The sequence below is a fragment of the Silurus meridionalis genome, chromosome 12, assembly GCF_014805685.1.
Source record: "Silurus meridionalis isolate SWU-2019-XX chromosome 12, ASM1480568v1, whole genome shotgun sequence".
Lineage (NCBI taxonomy): Eukaryota > Metazoa > Chordata > Actinopteri > Siluriformes > Siluridae > Silurus > Silurus meridionalis.
Window position 1 is genome coordinate 16552789 of NC_060895.1, and position 17821 is coordinate 16570609.

At 37.4% G+C, this 17821-nt stretch overlaps 1 protein-coding gene across 3 annotated transcripts in view; it reads left to right on the top strand.

Moving 5' to 3' along the window:
* Nucleotides 1–481: 481 nt before the first annotated feature.
* Nucleotides 482–17821, top strand: part of dhrs13a.3 (dehydrogenase/reductase (SDR family) member 13a, duplicate 3) — a 47219-nt gene continuing 29879 nt past the window's right edge. For 2 of the 3 annotated variants that reach the window (XR_006927435.1, XM_046862191.1), the window contains exons 1-4: nt 482–758; nt 912–1030; nt 1118–1241; nt 2442–2768. Coding sequence is in view for 2 of the 3 variants with exons in the window: in XM_046862191.1 (XP_046718147.1) it covers nt 632–758; nt 912–1030; nt 1118–1241; nt 2442–2768 (697 nt within the window). In the remaining variant the exon portion in view is untranslated. Of the gene's footprint in view, nt 759–911; nt 1031–1117; nt 1242–2441; nt 2769–4806; nt 5660–17821 lie in introns of those variants that run through there. The other variant, XM_046862190.1, reaches the window with a different exon arrangement.

A 17821-nucleotide genomic window follows, 5' to 3' on the forward strand; every position in this document is an offset into this window, starting at 1 on the left:
CTAGTCTGCTAAAAAAAAAGCCCAGCTTCACCTGAAGTACAGAAACAGGCCCAGGGGGGTCCACAATCTTCATCAGTTTGTCCCACAATGGGGAATTTGTTTTATACTAAAATGTACAAATTGGTCAGTATTTTTGTTTATATTAAAGAAAATGCCTGGGGTTTAGCAACTTGAGCATCTAGGGCTGTATATATCTAGCCGGTTAATCATATAAAAAAGTTAAATTGTTCAGTGTGAACTGTTTACGTTGTCTTCAGTGTGTGAACACTGATGTGCTAGTTTAGGAACACGTACAACACATGTTTACTAAAACAACCGTAGTATAATGAAAAATGAATAAAGATGCAGTTTGTAATAAACAATTTGAGTCACTACAATAAAAGAAAAAGACAGTGAAATGACAGTGGGGGGGAAAAAAACCAACAGCTCGAGCGCCACTTAGTGGCACAACAATAAGGCTGTAGCAAAGAGACCCGGAAGTAAGAAGATGACGTCATTGAAAGCGCGTACGCTACGACGCTACGGTGTTTCGACCCACCGACGTGAGGTTTAGACTTGGTTTAATTGAGTTTGATTAATTTGCGTTTTTTATTTATTTCATAAGCCGGGACCAAAAGTATAAAGCAGAATAATGGCTGCTGTGTTGTTGATAATAACAGCTGCATTTGCCGGATATATACTTCTTTATTACAACATGTGTAGAGGATCCAGGTGCAGAAGTACAGCAATGTTAAAAGGAAAGACTGCTGTAGTCACTGGTGAGTTATAAACTGACTGCTTTCACTATTAAGACTAATGCTGTTTACTGTTTAATCCTGCAACATATCCTAATGGACTGTTATTCTGGATGCAAACTGTAGATATTTGCATACCCCAGTAGGCATGTCTTGATGAACTTCTCTCTTCTCCAGGTGCCAACACTGGCATTGGAAAGGAAACTGCCCTGGATTTAGCCAAACGAGGGGCCAGGGTTATTCTTGCCTGCCGAAGCCAGGAAAAAGGCGAGGCGGCTGCTTTTGACATCCGAAGGGTAAAAGTCATTACCTTGTGTCTTGTGTGTTTAGTAGTGTGGTGTGCAATGCAGTTTAGTTTATAGTTGATTCTGTTTTTTTTGTAGGAAAGTGGAAACCCAGCTGTGCTGTTCATGCATCTGGATTTGGCCAGTCTTAAGTCCGTGCGTGATTTTGCTGAGACATTACTCAAGACTGAGCCCAGACTGGACCTGCTCATCAACAATGCAGGTGACCTTTAGTAACCCTGTCGGTTATGGGGATGCCAAAGGGGATCCACACACTGGCTAGACTTTGCATCAGAACTGGACCTACAGCTAGGTTGAATCGTACATGCCGATTAATCAACCGATAGTTTTTAAAATTGATACTGGATTAATAAACAAAAATAAACAAAACACTCCATGTAAAATAGTACTGAACCTAATTGCAAAAATCAGGCTGCTATAAATGGACATTTGGTGCAACCCAGATGAGGATGAGTTCCCTCTTGAGTCCTCTCAAGGTTTCTTCCTTATACCATCTCGGGGAGTTTTTCCTTGCCACAGTCGCCACTGGCTTGCTTATCAGGGACAAACTTACTTATAAAGAACATATTCACTTTTAATCACCACATTATCTGTGTAAAGCTGCTTTACAACAATGTTCATTGTTAAAAGCGCTATACAAATAAAAATGAATTGAATTGAAAAATCTAAATATTTCTAAGTTCTGAATTACGAAAATGTGCAAAATGAAATAAATTTGACTATATTGATAATATTAATAAATATAGCTATATAAAACTAAATGATACATTATAATGAACAAATATATTATATACTCTCTGTATACCGTGCTCTCCTGTGCAGTTTAGTGTAAAAAACAAACACAACGTCGCGTTAGTAATTCGCTTCTAGATACCGCTCTAGAATAAAATGATCGGTATGGACTTTTTGCCAACAGTTTCAGCAATCAATTATCGGTGCCAATTAATCTGCAAAACTGATGAATCGGTCGACCTCTACTTTGCGCTGGGTGCTCACAGCTCCAGGATCCATGGTTTGATCGTGAGCTCTGGATTACAGTTTGCCTGTAATTTTCATTGTTGATGTTTGTTTCCTCCCACTAAATTGCCCCAAAGTATCGTTTGTGTGTGTGCATGGTAACCTGCAATAAATTGGACTTTTCTTGCCACTAATTTGCTCTTAGTTATTAGTTGTGTGTTCATGGTAAACTGTTATGGACTGGGGTTTGCCTCACAATTGTCAACGAAACTAACAAGACTCTGATCAGGATAAAGCAGTTACTACTGATTCTCTCTCTGCAACTTTATATCATTGGAAAACATTATGTCGTTCATTTAGAAAATATCATTGTGTTGTATGAGCAAAGTAATGTCTTTCCTGGCTTGTGTAATTTAATTTTTTTTTAAATTTTTTTTATTTGAAGGACTGATGGTAGCAGGAAGAACTGAAGATGGCTTTGGCATGGTGTTTGGGGTGAATCACCTGGGTCACTTTCTTCTCACTTTGCTCCTGCTGGATCTGCTGAAGTCATCTGGGCAAAGTCGAATCGTCAATGTGTCCTCAGGGCTGCATCGCCTGGGCTCTGTGGACTTCAGCACTCTCAGCACACACAAGGATTTGGTGACAGGACAGTCACTGTGGCACTGCTTCATGGCCTACTGCCATAGCAAACTCTGTAATGTGCTGTTTACCCGAGAACTGGCCAACCGTCTAGAGGGGAGCAGTGTGACCTGCTATAGCCTGCATCCTGGTGAGTGATCAAATCAGTTACAACCTTCTCTTTTTTTTGTGGTTGTATATTTCAGTGTTAGCATTTAATTATATATATGAAAATATAATAATCAGGTCCATGTCTTGTTTTCTGGTGCAAAATAAAGATGGGCTATGGTTCTTCTCATCACTAACCAGTTGCAGATGTTTCAAAACTAGTTATTTTAGTTAATTTGCAGGTTTGTTCCCCAAAAATTATTTTTTTTTAAGATTTTAGGGAAAATATATTCTTTTTGAATTGTTTCGCACATTACCAAAGTGTTTGCTTGCTTATTTATTTATTGTTTGTTTGTTTGTTACATTTATGGTCATTGCTTGGTAGTGTATCTGGGAGTAGTTGTGCGAATTAGCTCATTCTCAGTTACTGTTATCTCTTCTTGGGTAGGTTTATTAAAAATGGAGGTCAGATTCATTGATGGAGATAATGGTAGATAATGGACTTATAATCAAATGTTCATTAAAATCTGAAGCACCACCAAACAACCACTGCTGGGCCCTTGAGCAAGGCCCTTAACCCTCAACTGCTGAAGTTGTATAATTGAGAATTGTAAGTCGTTTCATCTGGGTTCTCTGGTGTCATCCCACCTTAAAACATGGCAGTAGATGGATTGGTGACTTTACATTACCCCTTGCTGTGAATGTGTGTGAGTGTGTTTGTGTATGCAGTGGCGGCTCGTGCATTTGGTACCTGGGCCTTCAGTGGGGACTTACCTGACTGAATCCACCTCTTAATACCACCACTATCATGTCGCAATTATAGAAACCATTAATACTATACAAAAACACGCAATATAACAATGTGTGGACATACAGAGAGAAAGAGAGAGAGAGGCATATGGAGGGTACATACTAAAGCAAGAAACCCAGTTAAGACAACTCCAAACCTCTACACTACAAACGCATTTGTGCCACCTACATCATCTGGAGCAGTTCAGAATCAATATTTGTGTAATAACATGACAAAAACATAAAGATTTAAATAAAATAAAACCTACTCACCGGAGATGCATTCTTTTAATTTGCACCGCTTCTCAGATCCTGTAATCTAGTGATACCGCTCGTATTCACTGGTCTGGAAGTGGTGAACAAACCCTTTCCCAGAATGAGACAAGCTAGCTAGCTTCGGGGTTGGCTCTCCTCACGATATCTAACTTTTCTTTAAAATTGATTTTTAAGTATGTCTGAGACCAAATCAATAGGCATAAAAAAGTCTAACTCGGATCTATTATGTGTGCAGCGCGCTACAGACGTGTTTTGCCAGTTGAACTTGGCTGTAACGGTGTTCCTCTGACCAACCAATCAGAGGATGGAAAAATACAGATGCTATTCTGGGCCAGCTAGCTGCCCTGTGAGGCGAATATAAAATCTGATTGGTTAAAGAAACAGAGCTATTTCTTAAGGAGACTATGGTAAAAGGGCCAGCAGTACAGACTTTGAAGGCCCTGTGCAGATTAGATTGACGTGGCAGCACATAGAGGCTGAAATCTGATTTAAGATAAAAAAATCTAACATCCACACACACGTACTGGAAGCAGTGCAGCCAAGACAAACACTACAAAATGAAGAAAATAAACTATTGGGAATAACTTAATACAATTTTATGGAACAAATAATTAGAATTTAGGTTGTAAATGTAGGTCAGTGCTTCTGAAAGTGTTTAGGTCAGCAGAGAAGGCTTTGCTGGCCCTGACCGCCCGCCACTGTGTGTAAGTCTGCCCATAGTGGTCTTTAAAAGATTTGCACTCTGTTCAGAATATATATTCCAGGCTACCTTGATTTACAAAAAAATGCATAGACTGTTTTGGTGATCAGGAAATAATAATAATAAAAAAAAAACATTTTTAATAATGGAAAATAACTGCAACACAAAAAAACCTCACAACCTGAGCCAAAGATATTTTATATTTCTGGCATGCTTTTGAGTGAGATTTGTCATGTAATCAAATGTTAAGTCCACTTATGAGGTGTTCAGCTTCAGGTTCACCGCAAATATTCTCTCCATGTGTCTTTCCTTTCAGGAGTAGTAGCTACAGAATTGGGCCGCAATCTGAATTTTTGGATGAAGTTGCCGCATCTGATCTTTTCCAAGCTTTTCTGTCTGACTCCAGAAGGTGGAGCTCAGACCACTCTCCACTGTGCTCTCCAAGAGGGCTTGGAGCCTCTGAGTGGCCGATACTTCTCCTCTTGTGCCCTACACAAAGTCAGTAACATGGCTCGAGACGATGGTCTGGCCAAAAAGCTGTGGGAAGTAAGCGAGAGGATGTGCGGCCTGTCTTGAGAGAGAGGTATGAGGGTCAAAGAAGGACTTCAGGAGAGAAAAATGACACCAAATTCCTTGCTAATAACAGTTTACTTAATAAGCACCGGGTGCCTAGTGACAATGTGGCGATGTTGGATGATCATGGCTTACAATGTCCTTTTGATATTAAACTGACTGTGTTTAGTTTAAGCAAGTTAGTCTGATTTAAAGCTTATCACTTTTATTAAATTCCAGTTATTATAGTGTAAAATATTCCTGCTATTGCAATATCTTGTAATCTGTGACAGACAGTGTGACTAAAAAAATTCTTAATATTGCTACTTATCATATTATAAAATATATTAACTTTCTTTAAAAATAAACAGTCATGATGAACAGTTACTAGCATGATAAAGCTGTGCCAGGATATGTGCACTATATAAACAAAAGACTGGCCACCTGACTACATGATTCATATTTGCTTTTTAAACATTCTGTCTCACATTTATTGGTGTTGCAGTTATAATACTTTTCACTCTTCTGGGAAGATGTTCCACTAGAAACTAGAGTGTGGTTTTGGAGACTGTGCTCATTCAGCCACATGGACATTAATAAAGTCAGTTACTGATGTAGTGGAATTGTCATGCTAGAACAAGTTTAAGTTTCCTAGTTCAGCTAACAGAGAATTTTTGTGCTATTGGATTCAGAGACATCATATACATATTTGGGAAAGAACCACATATGGTATGTGTATAGTCACTTACAGTACATGTAAAAGTCGAAGTCAGATGTCCCAATGCTTTTGTTCATATTGTATGTACATACTATATATATGTATTAGGGCTGTCAAAATTAACACATTAATAACACGTTAACGCAAATTCATTTTTAACAGCACTAATTTAATTAATGCATTAACTAAAATTAATAGATTAATGCAGCATGCATTTCTGTTTGATTATTTTTTATTCAAAATATAAATAAATAAATATAAAAGAGGTGAAATTGAAACCTTTTTTACATTTATTAATGACATCCTTTCTATAAAAAAATGAAAAAAATTCTTCACTGAAAAATAATTTGAAATCACTAAACATTTGGTTTTTTTTGATGCACCAAGTCTCAAATCAAGCACCAAAATCCGACATGATGCACAGATCCAGCAATTGTAACCCTCCCTCTGGAAACATAGCAAAAGTTTTGTTCAGTGTCCTGATGATTAACGTAATCATAAAACACCATAATTACTTTAATACATTTACAAATGAATTTTAAAGAGCTGCCTGTTATCTGAAAATGTAAACTTGACAGACTTGTCTGTTTGAGCAACTGGCTCAGTGAAAAGAAAGGGAAGTAATGGGAACCTGGCATTTCTATGTTCTGTTTTCTTGTGTCTAATAGATATTAACAAGTTTTTTTTAAAAACATCTATGACCTATGAAACATGTTTAGTTTTCATGCTCTATATTGAGTCTGTCATGTTTGTCCATGCCCATGTTGATTAGAGTATTAAAAACTTGAAAAGCATTAATTTAAGGTACATTTAAACAGATGAAAATGTGCAAGTTAAGTTGCGATCAATCATGAGTTAACTCATGACAATCATTTGATTAATAGAAATTAAATATCTTAATGGATTGACAGCCCTAATGTGCCTAATATCTATCTATCTATCTATCTATCTATCTATCTATCTATCTATCTATCTATCTATCTATCTATCTATCTATCTATCTATCTGTCTGTCTGTCTGTCTGTCTGTCTGTCTGTCTGTCTGTCTGTCTGTCTGTCTGTCTGTCAACTTTAGGTTATCCAGTCAGTCAATGGCAGCAGCACAGTGCATCAAATCATGCAGATACATGTTTTATATTAATGTTCAAATATGATGACAACTTATAGTGGCATGGATGTCGATAAATAAGCTGATTTGAGTATTTCAGTAAATGATGTCACAGAGATAATTTTTCTCTATTCCTATGTTTGAATTGAAAATTACCTAAAGCTGAAACTGTATGTACATAATAATTGTATGGATTTTGTACTGCTGCCGTGTTAGTGGCTGGCTGGATAACTGCATAAATGCGCAGGTGTACATTTTTTCTTATTAAAGACACCCGTAAGTGTCTAATCAGTTAATTATTAAAGTAAATACAGCTCAGTGAAACAAATATTTATTACTATATCTTTGCATGTATCACAATATTTGTTTTATGTCTACATATATTATATATATATATATATATATATATATATATATATATATATATATATATATATATATATATATATATATATATATATTTCTCTCAGTATTCCTATTCCAATCAATGGCAGATGCATTGTACTGGGAGATTGCTGGTGCTGTATCTGATAAGTAATTTTCCACTAGGTGGCAGTAGCGTGCCACCGAAACTCCCATTCTTTATAAGCATAAGCGTGAGGGCAACATAACCCTAACTAAAAAGACATCTGTCAAGATGACAACCATCGGGATACAAAATCACATTGAGAACCCAAAATCATTTCCTGTAATGTTAGAAGTGTGTTTAGTGCTACATCAGTTATTATTGTAATACGTTTTCATGACTTCATCTGCTGTTCTACATTCCTTTACTGAGAGGACACCATGACTAGACCTTAGTCTTTTAAGTCTCAAAAGAACATCTTAAGCACTTATGTAGTCATACAAGGTGTGCCGTAATGATTAGCTTTTATTAGGCATTACGCCCAGGTGTTCATAGTGTGATGGAGATCGTTAGAGATGGAGAGAGACAAGACTCAAGGTTGCCTGGAGGTCGATAAGAGTGAAGGTGTATGGAGTGAAAGCATTTCTCATGCTTGTGCTTGTTGTATGAATAGGCTTTTGTTTATAGAAGGCAATTTCTAACTTATTTTGACATGCACAATTGACTGATCCTGTACACTCTTTTAACACATTGGCCCTTCACAGCATATGCAGAGAGACAGAGAGTGCTGGAAGACAGACCTTGAGAATCTAGATATAAATGTTTATAATTGGGGTGGGTTATATGCTTTAAATGTCTACAAAGTATTTTGTGTAATACATGAAGTGCATTATGATTTTTATGTTCACAAACAAATTGCCAGCAGTACATATTGTGTGTATATGTATGTGTGTGTATTAAAATAAATAAATAAATAAAATAAAAAATATATAAAAATATAATATATATATAATTTTATAGTTTTTATATTACTAATAAATAAATCGGTAGATAAAAAATAAAATAACTTGTAAAAGTATCCTTATTTTGTACAAATTTCTCAGTCATGGGAAAATTACAAAGGAGATAAATTGTCCCAGACATTTAATTGATAATCCTGTATTTTCTCTGGTAAGATTAAGTACTATTAAGCTGCTTAGAAAAAGCGAAGTGTGGTGCAGTTAGAATGTGTGCACATACACCCAATATGAGAAAAGATAATATATTGGCTTGAGAAAAGAAAATGCAAACTATAAGAATTTAAGAATATTTTACCAATATCCTAAAATACACTGTTTGACCCCTGATATGTTTGAGTGAAGTAGCATTTAGGAATCCTGATGCTCTCAGTACCTTGCTACTATCACTAAACTCAAATCTTTCTACATTATTTTGTCTGTAGGATATGCAGTTTTTTCACTGCATACATTGCAAAATATAATATAAATACAATGATGTATTCTCTTATTATCTGTTGTTTAATGACATATATATAAATTTTTCTTTTAGCTAGAAAGCAAGGTTGGTTACCAACTTCAGCCCAGCACAAACAGCTAAAATGTATGTTAAAAATGATGTTAATGTCTCAAAAAGTGTATTATACTACTTTCTTTAGTAGTATGCTGTATGAGAAGCTTGCATGGCGAGTCCACTGTTTGGTCAGATCTCTAGATGTGACACATCGATGAGCGATGCCAGGTGTTTGCCTTGGATCCACTCCCGAGCTCATGGGCACAGTACTTAACCACTGGATTAGTGCATCAATTAGCAATCGCTGCATGGAAGAGCCCTGATTGATCGAGAACGCTGATGGTCGGGTGAGTTTGAGACAAGCTGGAACTTGTTTGTGCAAAACAGCCGTGCGTGCTTCTGTGTACACACAGTGTCTTGTGTTAGATCTACTCTAGACACTTGTCCCAGACACTACAACTGAATACCTTAAGAGAACCATAATGGATAAGATTTTTCTTTATTATTCTTATTTCCAGCACAAAATCAGCTACACCAATAGAGTAGAGTTTGAAAGAAAAGAAATACTAAAACAGCCTCATACACAATTTGACTTGTGGTATATTAGGTGACATTTGTTATGACAAGTACACATTGTGTGTGTGTGCAGGGTGGAACAGTAGCAGAGTCTCAGGATTTCTGATGTTTTCTCTTGTCTTTGTGTGGGTTTCTTTCAAGCTGTCAGGTTTCCCTAAAAACATGTGCCTAAGAACATGCTTGGTATGTGAATTGATGATGATGAACTGGATAAGTGTGTGAAGATGTGTGAATGATGCCCTGTCTTCTCCAGGATGTACTCCAGCCTCACACCCATATTTAATGTACCGCTCATGAATTATGATTATAGATTTGAAAGAAGCTTTTGATAAATACAGTCTTTTTAATACATGTTGGGATGTTGGCCAAATAAAATTCTCTAAGACTTTTCTAAGAATTTTAGTTTACAAGGCCATTAAGTACTCCCCATTGTTGTGTAGGATATAGTCACACTATCTTCATGGATAAACATCAAATGACTTGCCTGGAGGTGTGTAGCAGGTGTTGAAGGTCTAATGCTCAGGATGTAATGTCTCTCAAGGTGCAGCAACACTTTAGGTGTGATGTAGTATACTAGGTGGAGCTGCTGATTATGTGTGCACTGTATGTGGGTGTATGTTTAAAGGCATGGAGAGATGATGACAGTATGAATCATTCAGATCCCAAACATTTCTGCCTCTCTTTTTCATGGCACGCCTCATGGAAAATGCCAGTTGAAGTCGGTAAATAGAAGGATCCTTTGGGTCATGTTATTTCCACAGGTGCAATTAGCATCCCCATCTGCTAATCTGTGATTAATAATGTTTACAAATACACTAGAGCACTCCAGAGAGCAACTCTCACCTTTCTTAGTCTTTGCTCTGCTTCTCTCTCTCTCTCTCTCTCTCTCTCTCTCTCTCTCTCTCTCTCTCTCTTCCCCTCTCCCTGCGAATGGACACTCGGCTGATTTCTCCAATGTCTTGGTATTTATTGAAAGGGAGAGTCCAGATAAACATATTTTTACAGTAAGGGGATGTTACTGGAGTGCTTCATGTGGGTTCTGCTTTCTGGATGGTACGGAGGGACTAAGTGATTGATGATGTTGGCATGTTCCATGTTTGTGAGAAGGTGCTGGAATTATGCAGGGTCATTCTGTTACCCCTTTCTGTTGCTCACAGTTGGGTTTCTTTCTCCATCACCCTTTCCATTTTGCAGTGCCAGGTTTGTCAGTGTACAAGTTTGCAGTTGTGTCATAGTGACAGATTAATTGTTTGGGGGAAAACTGGCCTCTGAGAATGAGAGTACGACTGAGACTCTGTGAATGTACTTATAATGTAACACCACAACTCCACTGCAGTTATTGGATAACAAACAGAGTTAAGATGAAACCTGGGTGTTAATGATTGGATATGCAACAAAGTAGATAAAACAAATGTATGGATGGAATATTTGGACTGTATAACTATTTTTGCAATTTGTTTATGCCTGATTAAAATACAAATACATTTGAAAAAAGGTGTCTATTTCACTGCTCTTGCACACTACATAGAGTTTATTATGTCCTTGTGCACCCTATGTAGTGCACTCTATGTCCCATTTAACACAATTTGTGATTCAAAAAGGAAAAAAATGACAGTCAAGAAGCCAGAGACAGAAAATCTACAGATGGAGGATTTTATGTTAATAATGAAAATTAAGGATGGATTGTTTATAGCTGTCATGTGTGATAACAGGAGCAAACTAATGTGGAGGGTGCTCTGCAACTAAGTATTTAAGGATAAAATGTCATTCTTTAATATTAAAAGAAAAGAGTTGGAAAAACATTGTGGTTTAAGAGCTGTTAATTTCATGGGGTAACAGTAATGCTGCTTCACGTTGGGCCTTGTAACACAACTCCGTTGATGCTACATCACCAGAGTCAGTGATGTTTTTTCTTTACTGTACATTTGTGCCTATCTACTGTCCTACCTTGGTGATTCCACTTATGGGCCATGAACTGCAGTGTTTGTTATTGGCACCATTCACAATGTGTTTATAATGTGCTCATATTACAATAAAGATTAAAATGCAGTGAATCGTCCGTTTAACATGTTGTATGATCCGAATCTGCCTCACCTACTTAAAATGTTTTGTATCTGTTTGTTTTGCAAAAGGCCTCACGTGTTTCGTTGATTATGTGCTGTCTTTAATTACACGCCTCCTCTGTGTCTGTCTAGAAACAGTCTTATACCCAGAACAGCCAATTTATGTTAGTTGTCTAAAAAAAAAAAACAACAACAACAAAATCTTGATAAACATACATTCAGTCACACTATTTAGGTAAATGAGCCCATTTTGCATGTCTGGCAATTTAGTGTAATTTTACGAGGAAGCGTAGCTTGCTGTGCAGTGTGCTGCTGCGTTGAGTCGTGCAGGAAAAGCTGTCATTTAGACAGGAGCTGCAGCATCCGGCAATTGTTTTACTAATTGCCAATTAGCTACCTTGGAATAAAGTGCCATCCTTTGTTGTATTTTAGTGATTTGCTGGCTAACCAGTCATTACCGATGTGTTCTGGATGTTTACAAAAACATTAACAGTGTCACAGGGGAGTGATTGTGTTTAAAACAAAAACAAAAAAAGCACTGTCCCTGGAGGTCCCAGTTAAACCAGGGGAGGAGAATAGTGCGTATTATATCATTTTTCTCTGAGGTACATTCCGGTTTGCAGCCAAATAGGAAAAGGGGCGAGGGGTAAGTGTGTGTTTCTGATCAGTTTAATCAACACTACGGAATGTATTTACCAAATGCACATATTTCTGTTTAGAATGTCTTGCTTTTTTTATTATCATTGTTGTTATTTACATCTATTTTACACTACGAAGGCATGATCTGAATTGGTTAGAAAGGAATGCTGAAACCCATAGGGCTTTTTGTTTAAAACTGCTTAAGACTTTTAAAATGTAGTTTAAAATAAGTTGCAATTACTACTATGATGCATAAATAGCTGTTTGTGAAAAACTGAAGTAGACCGCCAAACAGAACATACATTTGAGACATGATTGCCTTTTCAATTACACGTGACTAAGGTCAAAGATTGAACAAGGCGCCTCTTTGACAGCTCAAGGTTTGTGTTTGTGTTTTGTGCAAAATCCTTTTGTAAATTGGTAAAAGACTACATAGAAAGCTCGATTATTGATTATGCCCTGGTTAAACCTGGGGGTAAGATGGAGAATAGATGGATTAAAGGCAGACACTGTGTTGCATTAGGCCTTTATTTACACCACAAAAAATGAGCTGTTTTATTTTTTTAGAGGATGTATGTCTTTGCATTTGTGCCTCCTTCAGTATACATAAGGCCTTGATGAACAAACATCAACAAGACTCGGGCGCTGGAGCTTCGGCAGCGGTGCTTTTGTGCTCTTTTCTCCAGGGGGCTAAATCTGTTAATTAATGAGAATGGTTAACTAACTCCTCTTGGCTCTGACAGTCGCAAGAGCATGCCAAAGCAACGGCACAGACAGATGTGTGAGGCAGTCGGATGGAAAACAAAATCGACACCGGGGCTGCTCCTGCACTGCAAAATGTGCAGTAAGTCATGTCTGTTAAACTTATCATGCCACTCCGTGTCTTCCCTTTAATTTGCTGTTAATCAGCTGTAATTGTGGCAGCTGCCGTGCTCTCACTCTCTGGGTCAGTGTGTCTCGCTGTGCCCACTCAGCCACAAGTGCCTTTATTTATAGAACGAATGTGAATCAGCAGCGCTGCTTTTGTCAGTTCAAGTCATCAAAGTAGAAAATCCTTAAGCACATGTGAACATGGGATGCGAGGGTGACCCAGCTGAGGCATATCCAGAGAGGCTGCATGGCCCATCTCATGTTGAGAGGAAAGCTTGAGCTCAGGTAGGGATTTAATTTGGTTTGTGTATTACTCTAGGCTCTTCAGCTGCCTGGAACTCGGAGCTGTGTGCTTGTTGGCAGGCCGTCACAGCTGAGCCTCTCGATCGTGACCCTAAACCTCAGCTAATACCAGAGAAATCCTGAGAGCTGCTCTTAGATCAGGAATTTAGATGATGTTGGTTTTAAGGTTTTGATCACAATGAGATCAGGTCAGCCCGACTTGATTGGATTCGGGATCCTTGTAGATATTTGTGTGTTTGTGTGCATACACTGTTGTTCACTTTTGAAAAGGAATGGGTGATGGACATGAGATTCGGTGCTAGTGTAAACATTATTTTTCTTTCTTTTTTTTTTTACTTTTTTAATTTAGACAAACTAAACACTGACTCAACAAGTGCTCGAGTGGGAGTGCACTGCCACCCTTCTGGGCAGCTGTCTCTGCTTCAGAGCAGGCAGTAGAGTCGTTAATATTGACTGCTGGCCATTGATCAGCTCTATTGATCAGGATGGGCAGCGGGGCCAAGGGAAGGAAAGGCCCACTGATCCTCATTGCAGCAATTGTTTAGGGTCACTGACAAATCCAATTGCCTATCAGGGAGCGATCATGGGAACAAACGGCTGATGTCGATGCTAGGGTCGTGCCCTGTGGTAGCTGTCACTCAGCATTACTCCTGATTTGGGTTTGTGTGTATGTGTTCGGATGTGAGCAGGGTGATGCCAGGGGATGGAGTGCTGCTTTTTTTCCACAGTACAGTATACAGTTCAGATCAGCTTTATTAGTATAGCACATTTAACCACAGTTGGCGGGCACACAGAAATCTATATGAATATGTAGCTAGCTAGCTGGCTAGATCATTTTATTAATCCTAGAGGGATCCAATCTAATTTAAAATAGTTGATTTAAATAAATTATTACATATATTTTAAATGTAATACATTTATTACATTGAGTTCAACTATATTATAAAGTCAAACTGAATGTTTGACCGGATGTTCATTGTTTATATGAGAACAGCTGCAGTTCTTATGTTGAAGTTGAGTATAAAATATCTTGTACTTCATTGGTTTTTCCAAAGCTCACTAAGATTCCTGCTTTTGTGTTTGTTTTTACCTCACAAACAGGTGCACAACAGCAGAGCACTAAAAAAAGCAAGGCAGTGCCTAAACACAGCTCAATCCCACACCAGTAATGTGGACTATGAGAGAAAAGAGGCTGCTTTGCTTTGCCTGGCTGCTCAGGGTGACAGACACAACACCTGGCTGCCGGGGTTCCCAATCAAAAGTGTGACTCGGGGCACTTTGCTAACTAATTATGGAAAACAGGAGCAACCTCGCTTCATCCAGCTCCCCCCCTTTTTTTCAACACCCCAGTGCCTCTTTTTTAGGGGGTGTGCCTTTGATAAGGCTTGCTCTCTTGTCAACAAGCGTGTATTTAATTAGTGTTGATTGTTGTTAGCGTGTTCAATAGTTATTAATTAGGCCTGGGAGGGGCCCTTCACTTGATTGCATGCCTGGAGCAGTGACATCTTGTGTTGTTTCTCACTCAGTCATTACAAACTATAAATGTGAGGGGCATAAAAAGAAGAGGATTTGTGCGCATGTCTGAATTTTAACCCCAAAATGAGTTTTGTCATTAAATGGCATCGGATAGTTTCCCATAGTGTTAAAAGTCTCAAGTACAATGCGGTTTGACGAAATTGATTTGCAGGCATTTGCCAATGGCGCAATTTGGAACTTACCCCCGTTCCCTTTAGCATGAGCGTCACAGCATGTCCATCTGTTTACTATTTATAAAGTGATCTTACCATCAACGTTATGGCTTTGCATAACACGCATCTGTATGGGTTTTACACCTGGACCCTCCGATACAGTGAGCTGAGATGATCAGCCCAGGTGCACATATCTACAGAGGAAAGGATGAGTGTTAGAAGAAAATTATTTCTATATGTATGTATATTTGACAATATATGTAGCAGACCTGGCCTAAAAATATAATTTTCTGTCTGTGTGCGCCAGGAATTGTCTTGGGGTTCATTCTAAACTTCTGCTGTGGGGTGCATTTCCCGCTGTTCAGCTGAGCATATACTCTCATTCGAAGGCGGCACGAGCAGCTCTGCCTATTAAAATGTAAATTCCCTCTCTGTGCACCAGGCCCAGACTGTGGAACTCAGCGGGTGAAGAGAGACGTGTGTGTGTGTGTGTGTGTGTGTGTGTGTGATTGTGTGTGTGTGTCTGTGATTGTTGTGAACCTATTTTCTAGCATGGTTTATTTTAGGAAAGGCAAAATGTGACAGTATAAGATTCAAATTTAGAGTTTTCCCATATGTGCACTTTAATTAATGCAATATGAACTGGTATAAATGGGTTACATATTGATATTCGATGCAAATATTAACCACAGAATGTCGTTAAATACTAGGATATGATGTAGGTGTCATCAGTAGCATCTTTATTATTGCTGTCATGGCTATCATACTTATGGAAATTTTTTATATTATAATCAGAAAATTGTACTGAAACCTGATTAAAAATGTACTCTCTCTCTCTCTCTCTCTCTCACACACACACACACACACACACACACACACACACACACACACACACACACACGATGGCACTTATTTTTACTACCAGTTAATTGTGCGTCTGTGTTTTCTAACTGAACAGTGACCTTGGGTATGAACAAGTTGATATATAAATTAAACCTATTATTGTTAATATTATTATTATTATTAAACTCAGATCAGTCATATTTTATTTTTGTTTATTTGTGTGTGTGTGTGTGTGTGTGTGTGTGTGTGTGTGTGTGTGTATTGAATGTGTTTTTGTAATATTTGTACATAACTCTTCTATGAGCATCATGTGAAACGTAATGGTTTAGGAAACACATGAACTTGTTTTATTATTGTTTTATTTATTATACTTGTTATAAGTTTTAATACTTACCTTACAATAATGAGTCAAATTAGACATTCATAAGAACTGCATGAGCCTTTACTGAAAAAATATATCAATAATAATTATAAAAGATGAAGGAGGCTGTATGTACTATTTTAATGTGCTTTTTAAAATGTGCTTTTAGTACTTGCACATAACGTTCCTGTTCATCCTGACAGTTTTGTAAATAATTTTAGATGTAAATGTTATGCAGTAGTGATTATTATTGTTTTGAGAACATAAGAATACGTTGTGCTGTTGATTTAGGGTTGCATATGAAGTAATACATAGTGAGTAATAGCAATGTAAGATTTATTCAAATTAATTAATGAATTATTAATTTAATTTAAAAGTCTGGAACTCTAGTATTTCAAAGCCATCAGAGTTACAAATCATTAATCTCAACCTATATAAATAATCATATATAGCCAATACATAATCACAATAAGGGTTTCTTTTTATCTGTTTGTCACATCATTCAAATATTGTCATGTATGTCATATGTTTTGACCTGAGGTTTTAAACCTCCAGCACTTTTAAATGCGTTAAAGCAGCTCAGTAAAAACATCCTTCAAAAAATGTCTCAGTTGGGCTTCCAAAACACAATTCCTTTCTACAAAAAGGCACTAGGTGGAGCTGTGATCTTTTTGTACATGCAGTGTGTGTGTGTGTGTGTGTGTGTGTGTGTGTGTGTGTGTGTGTGTGTGTGTGTGTGTGTGTGTGTTTAAACCTGGGAGTGTATTTTCTTACACAGGTAGGTGATATGCTGTGTGCAATTGGACAAGCGTATTTCTGAGACCAAGTTGATAATTAGAAATAATAGAGCATATAGCAAAAGGTCCAACACAGATTTAATCGATTTCTCTTGTCGGGTTAATGTATGACTGGGTTTTGTGGTGCAACTAAATCAAGAATCATTGCATTGGATTCAATGAAAAATACATTAAATGACTCTAAAGTCGAGGAGAACATGGGGTTTTATTAGCTGCTCATTGGTCAAGCTGTCTTTCCCTTTTTCTCAGCACATATTTTGGTAATGCAAGTATTCATATTTATGAGTTTTTGTGGATACTGTTGGTTCTTTAAAGCTGTTGTTCTTTAGCTCGGTTATTGACACTCTATCTGTATTTGATGCACTTATAATGCCCGGTTTCTCCTGAGCTTGATGTGGATGATTGTTTTTAGCTCTGCGTGATTGCTGGTGTTGTGGCTGGTTTTTACTGCTAAAGATTCTGAAAAGATACTAGATATTAAAGAATGAATCAGGCAATATAAAGTAGATTAACTTTATAGTGTTTTTTCCCCCAGTAAATAAACTTAAACCAGAAAATTTAACTGCCACTGGACACCAATTCAATCTACTAAAGCTAACCGTTTAACTGTCCTACATGCATAAGTCTTTATTGAGAAATGGCTGGAATAATGTATGAGCCCTTTGAAATGAATCGCTGTCAATTGTTTCAGAATAATTGGCATTGATTTGGCAGTTAGAGTCTGATTTAGTCAAGGCCTTTTAAAGTCGCTAAGAGTAAAAGTCTGGCTTTAAGTGTTGCCACTTTCTCTTTGACTTTGGTGGTAATTAACCTGTGAATATATTTTAGTTTTAATAAAAAAGAATGAGTTTGGCAGAGAAAGAGTGAGGAGTATCACTTTTTTTCATGCAAATATTTTAAAGTATATCATTTGAAACCCAATCAACATACTGGATTTGATAATAATTCACTTGCATCAG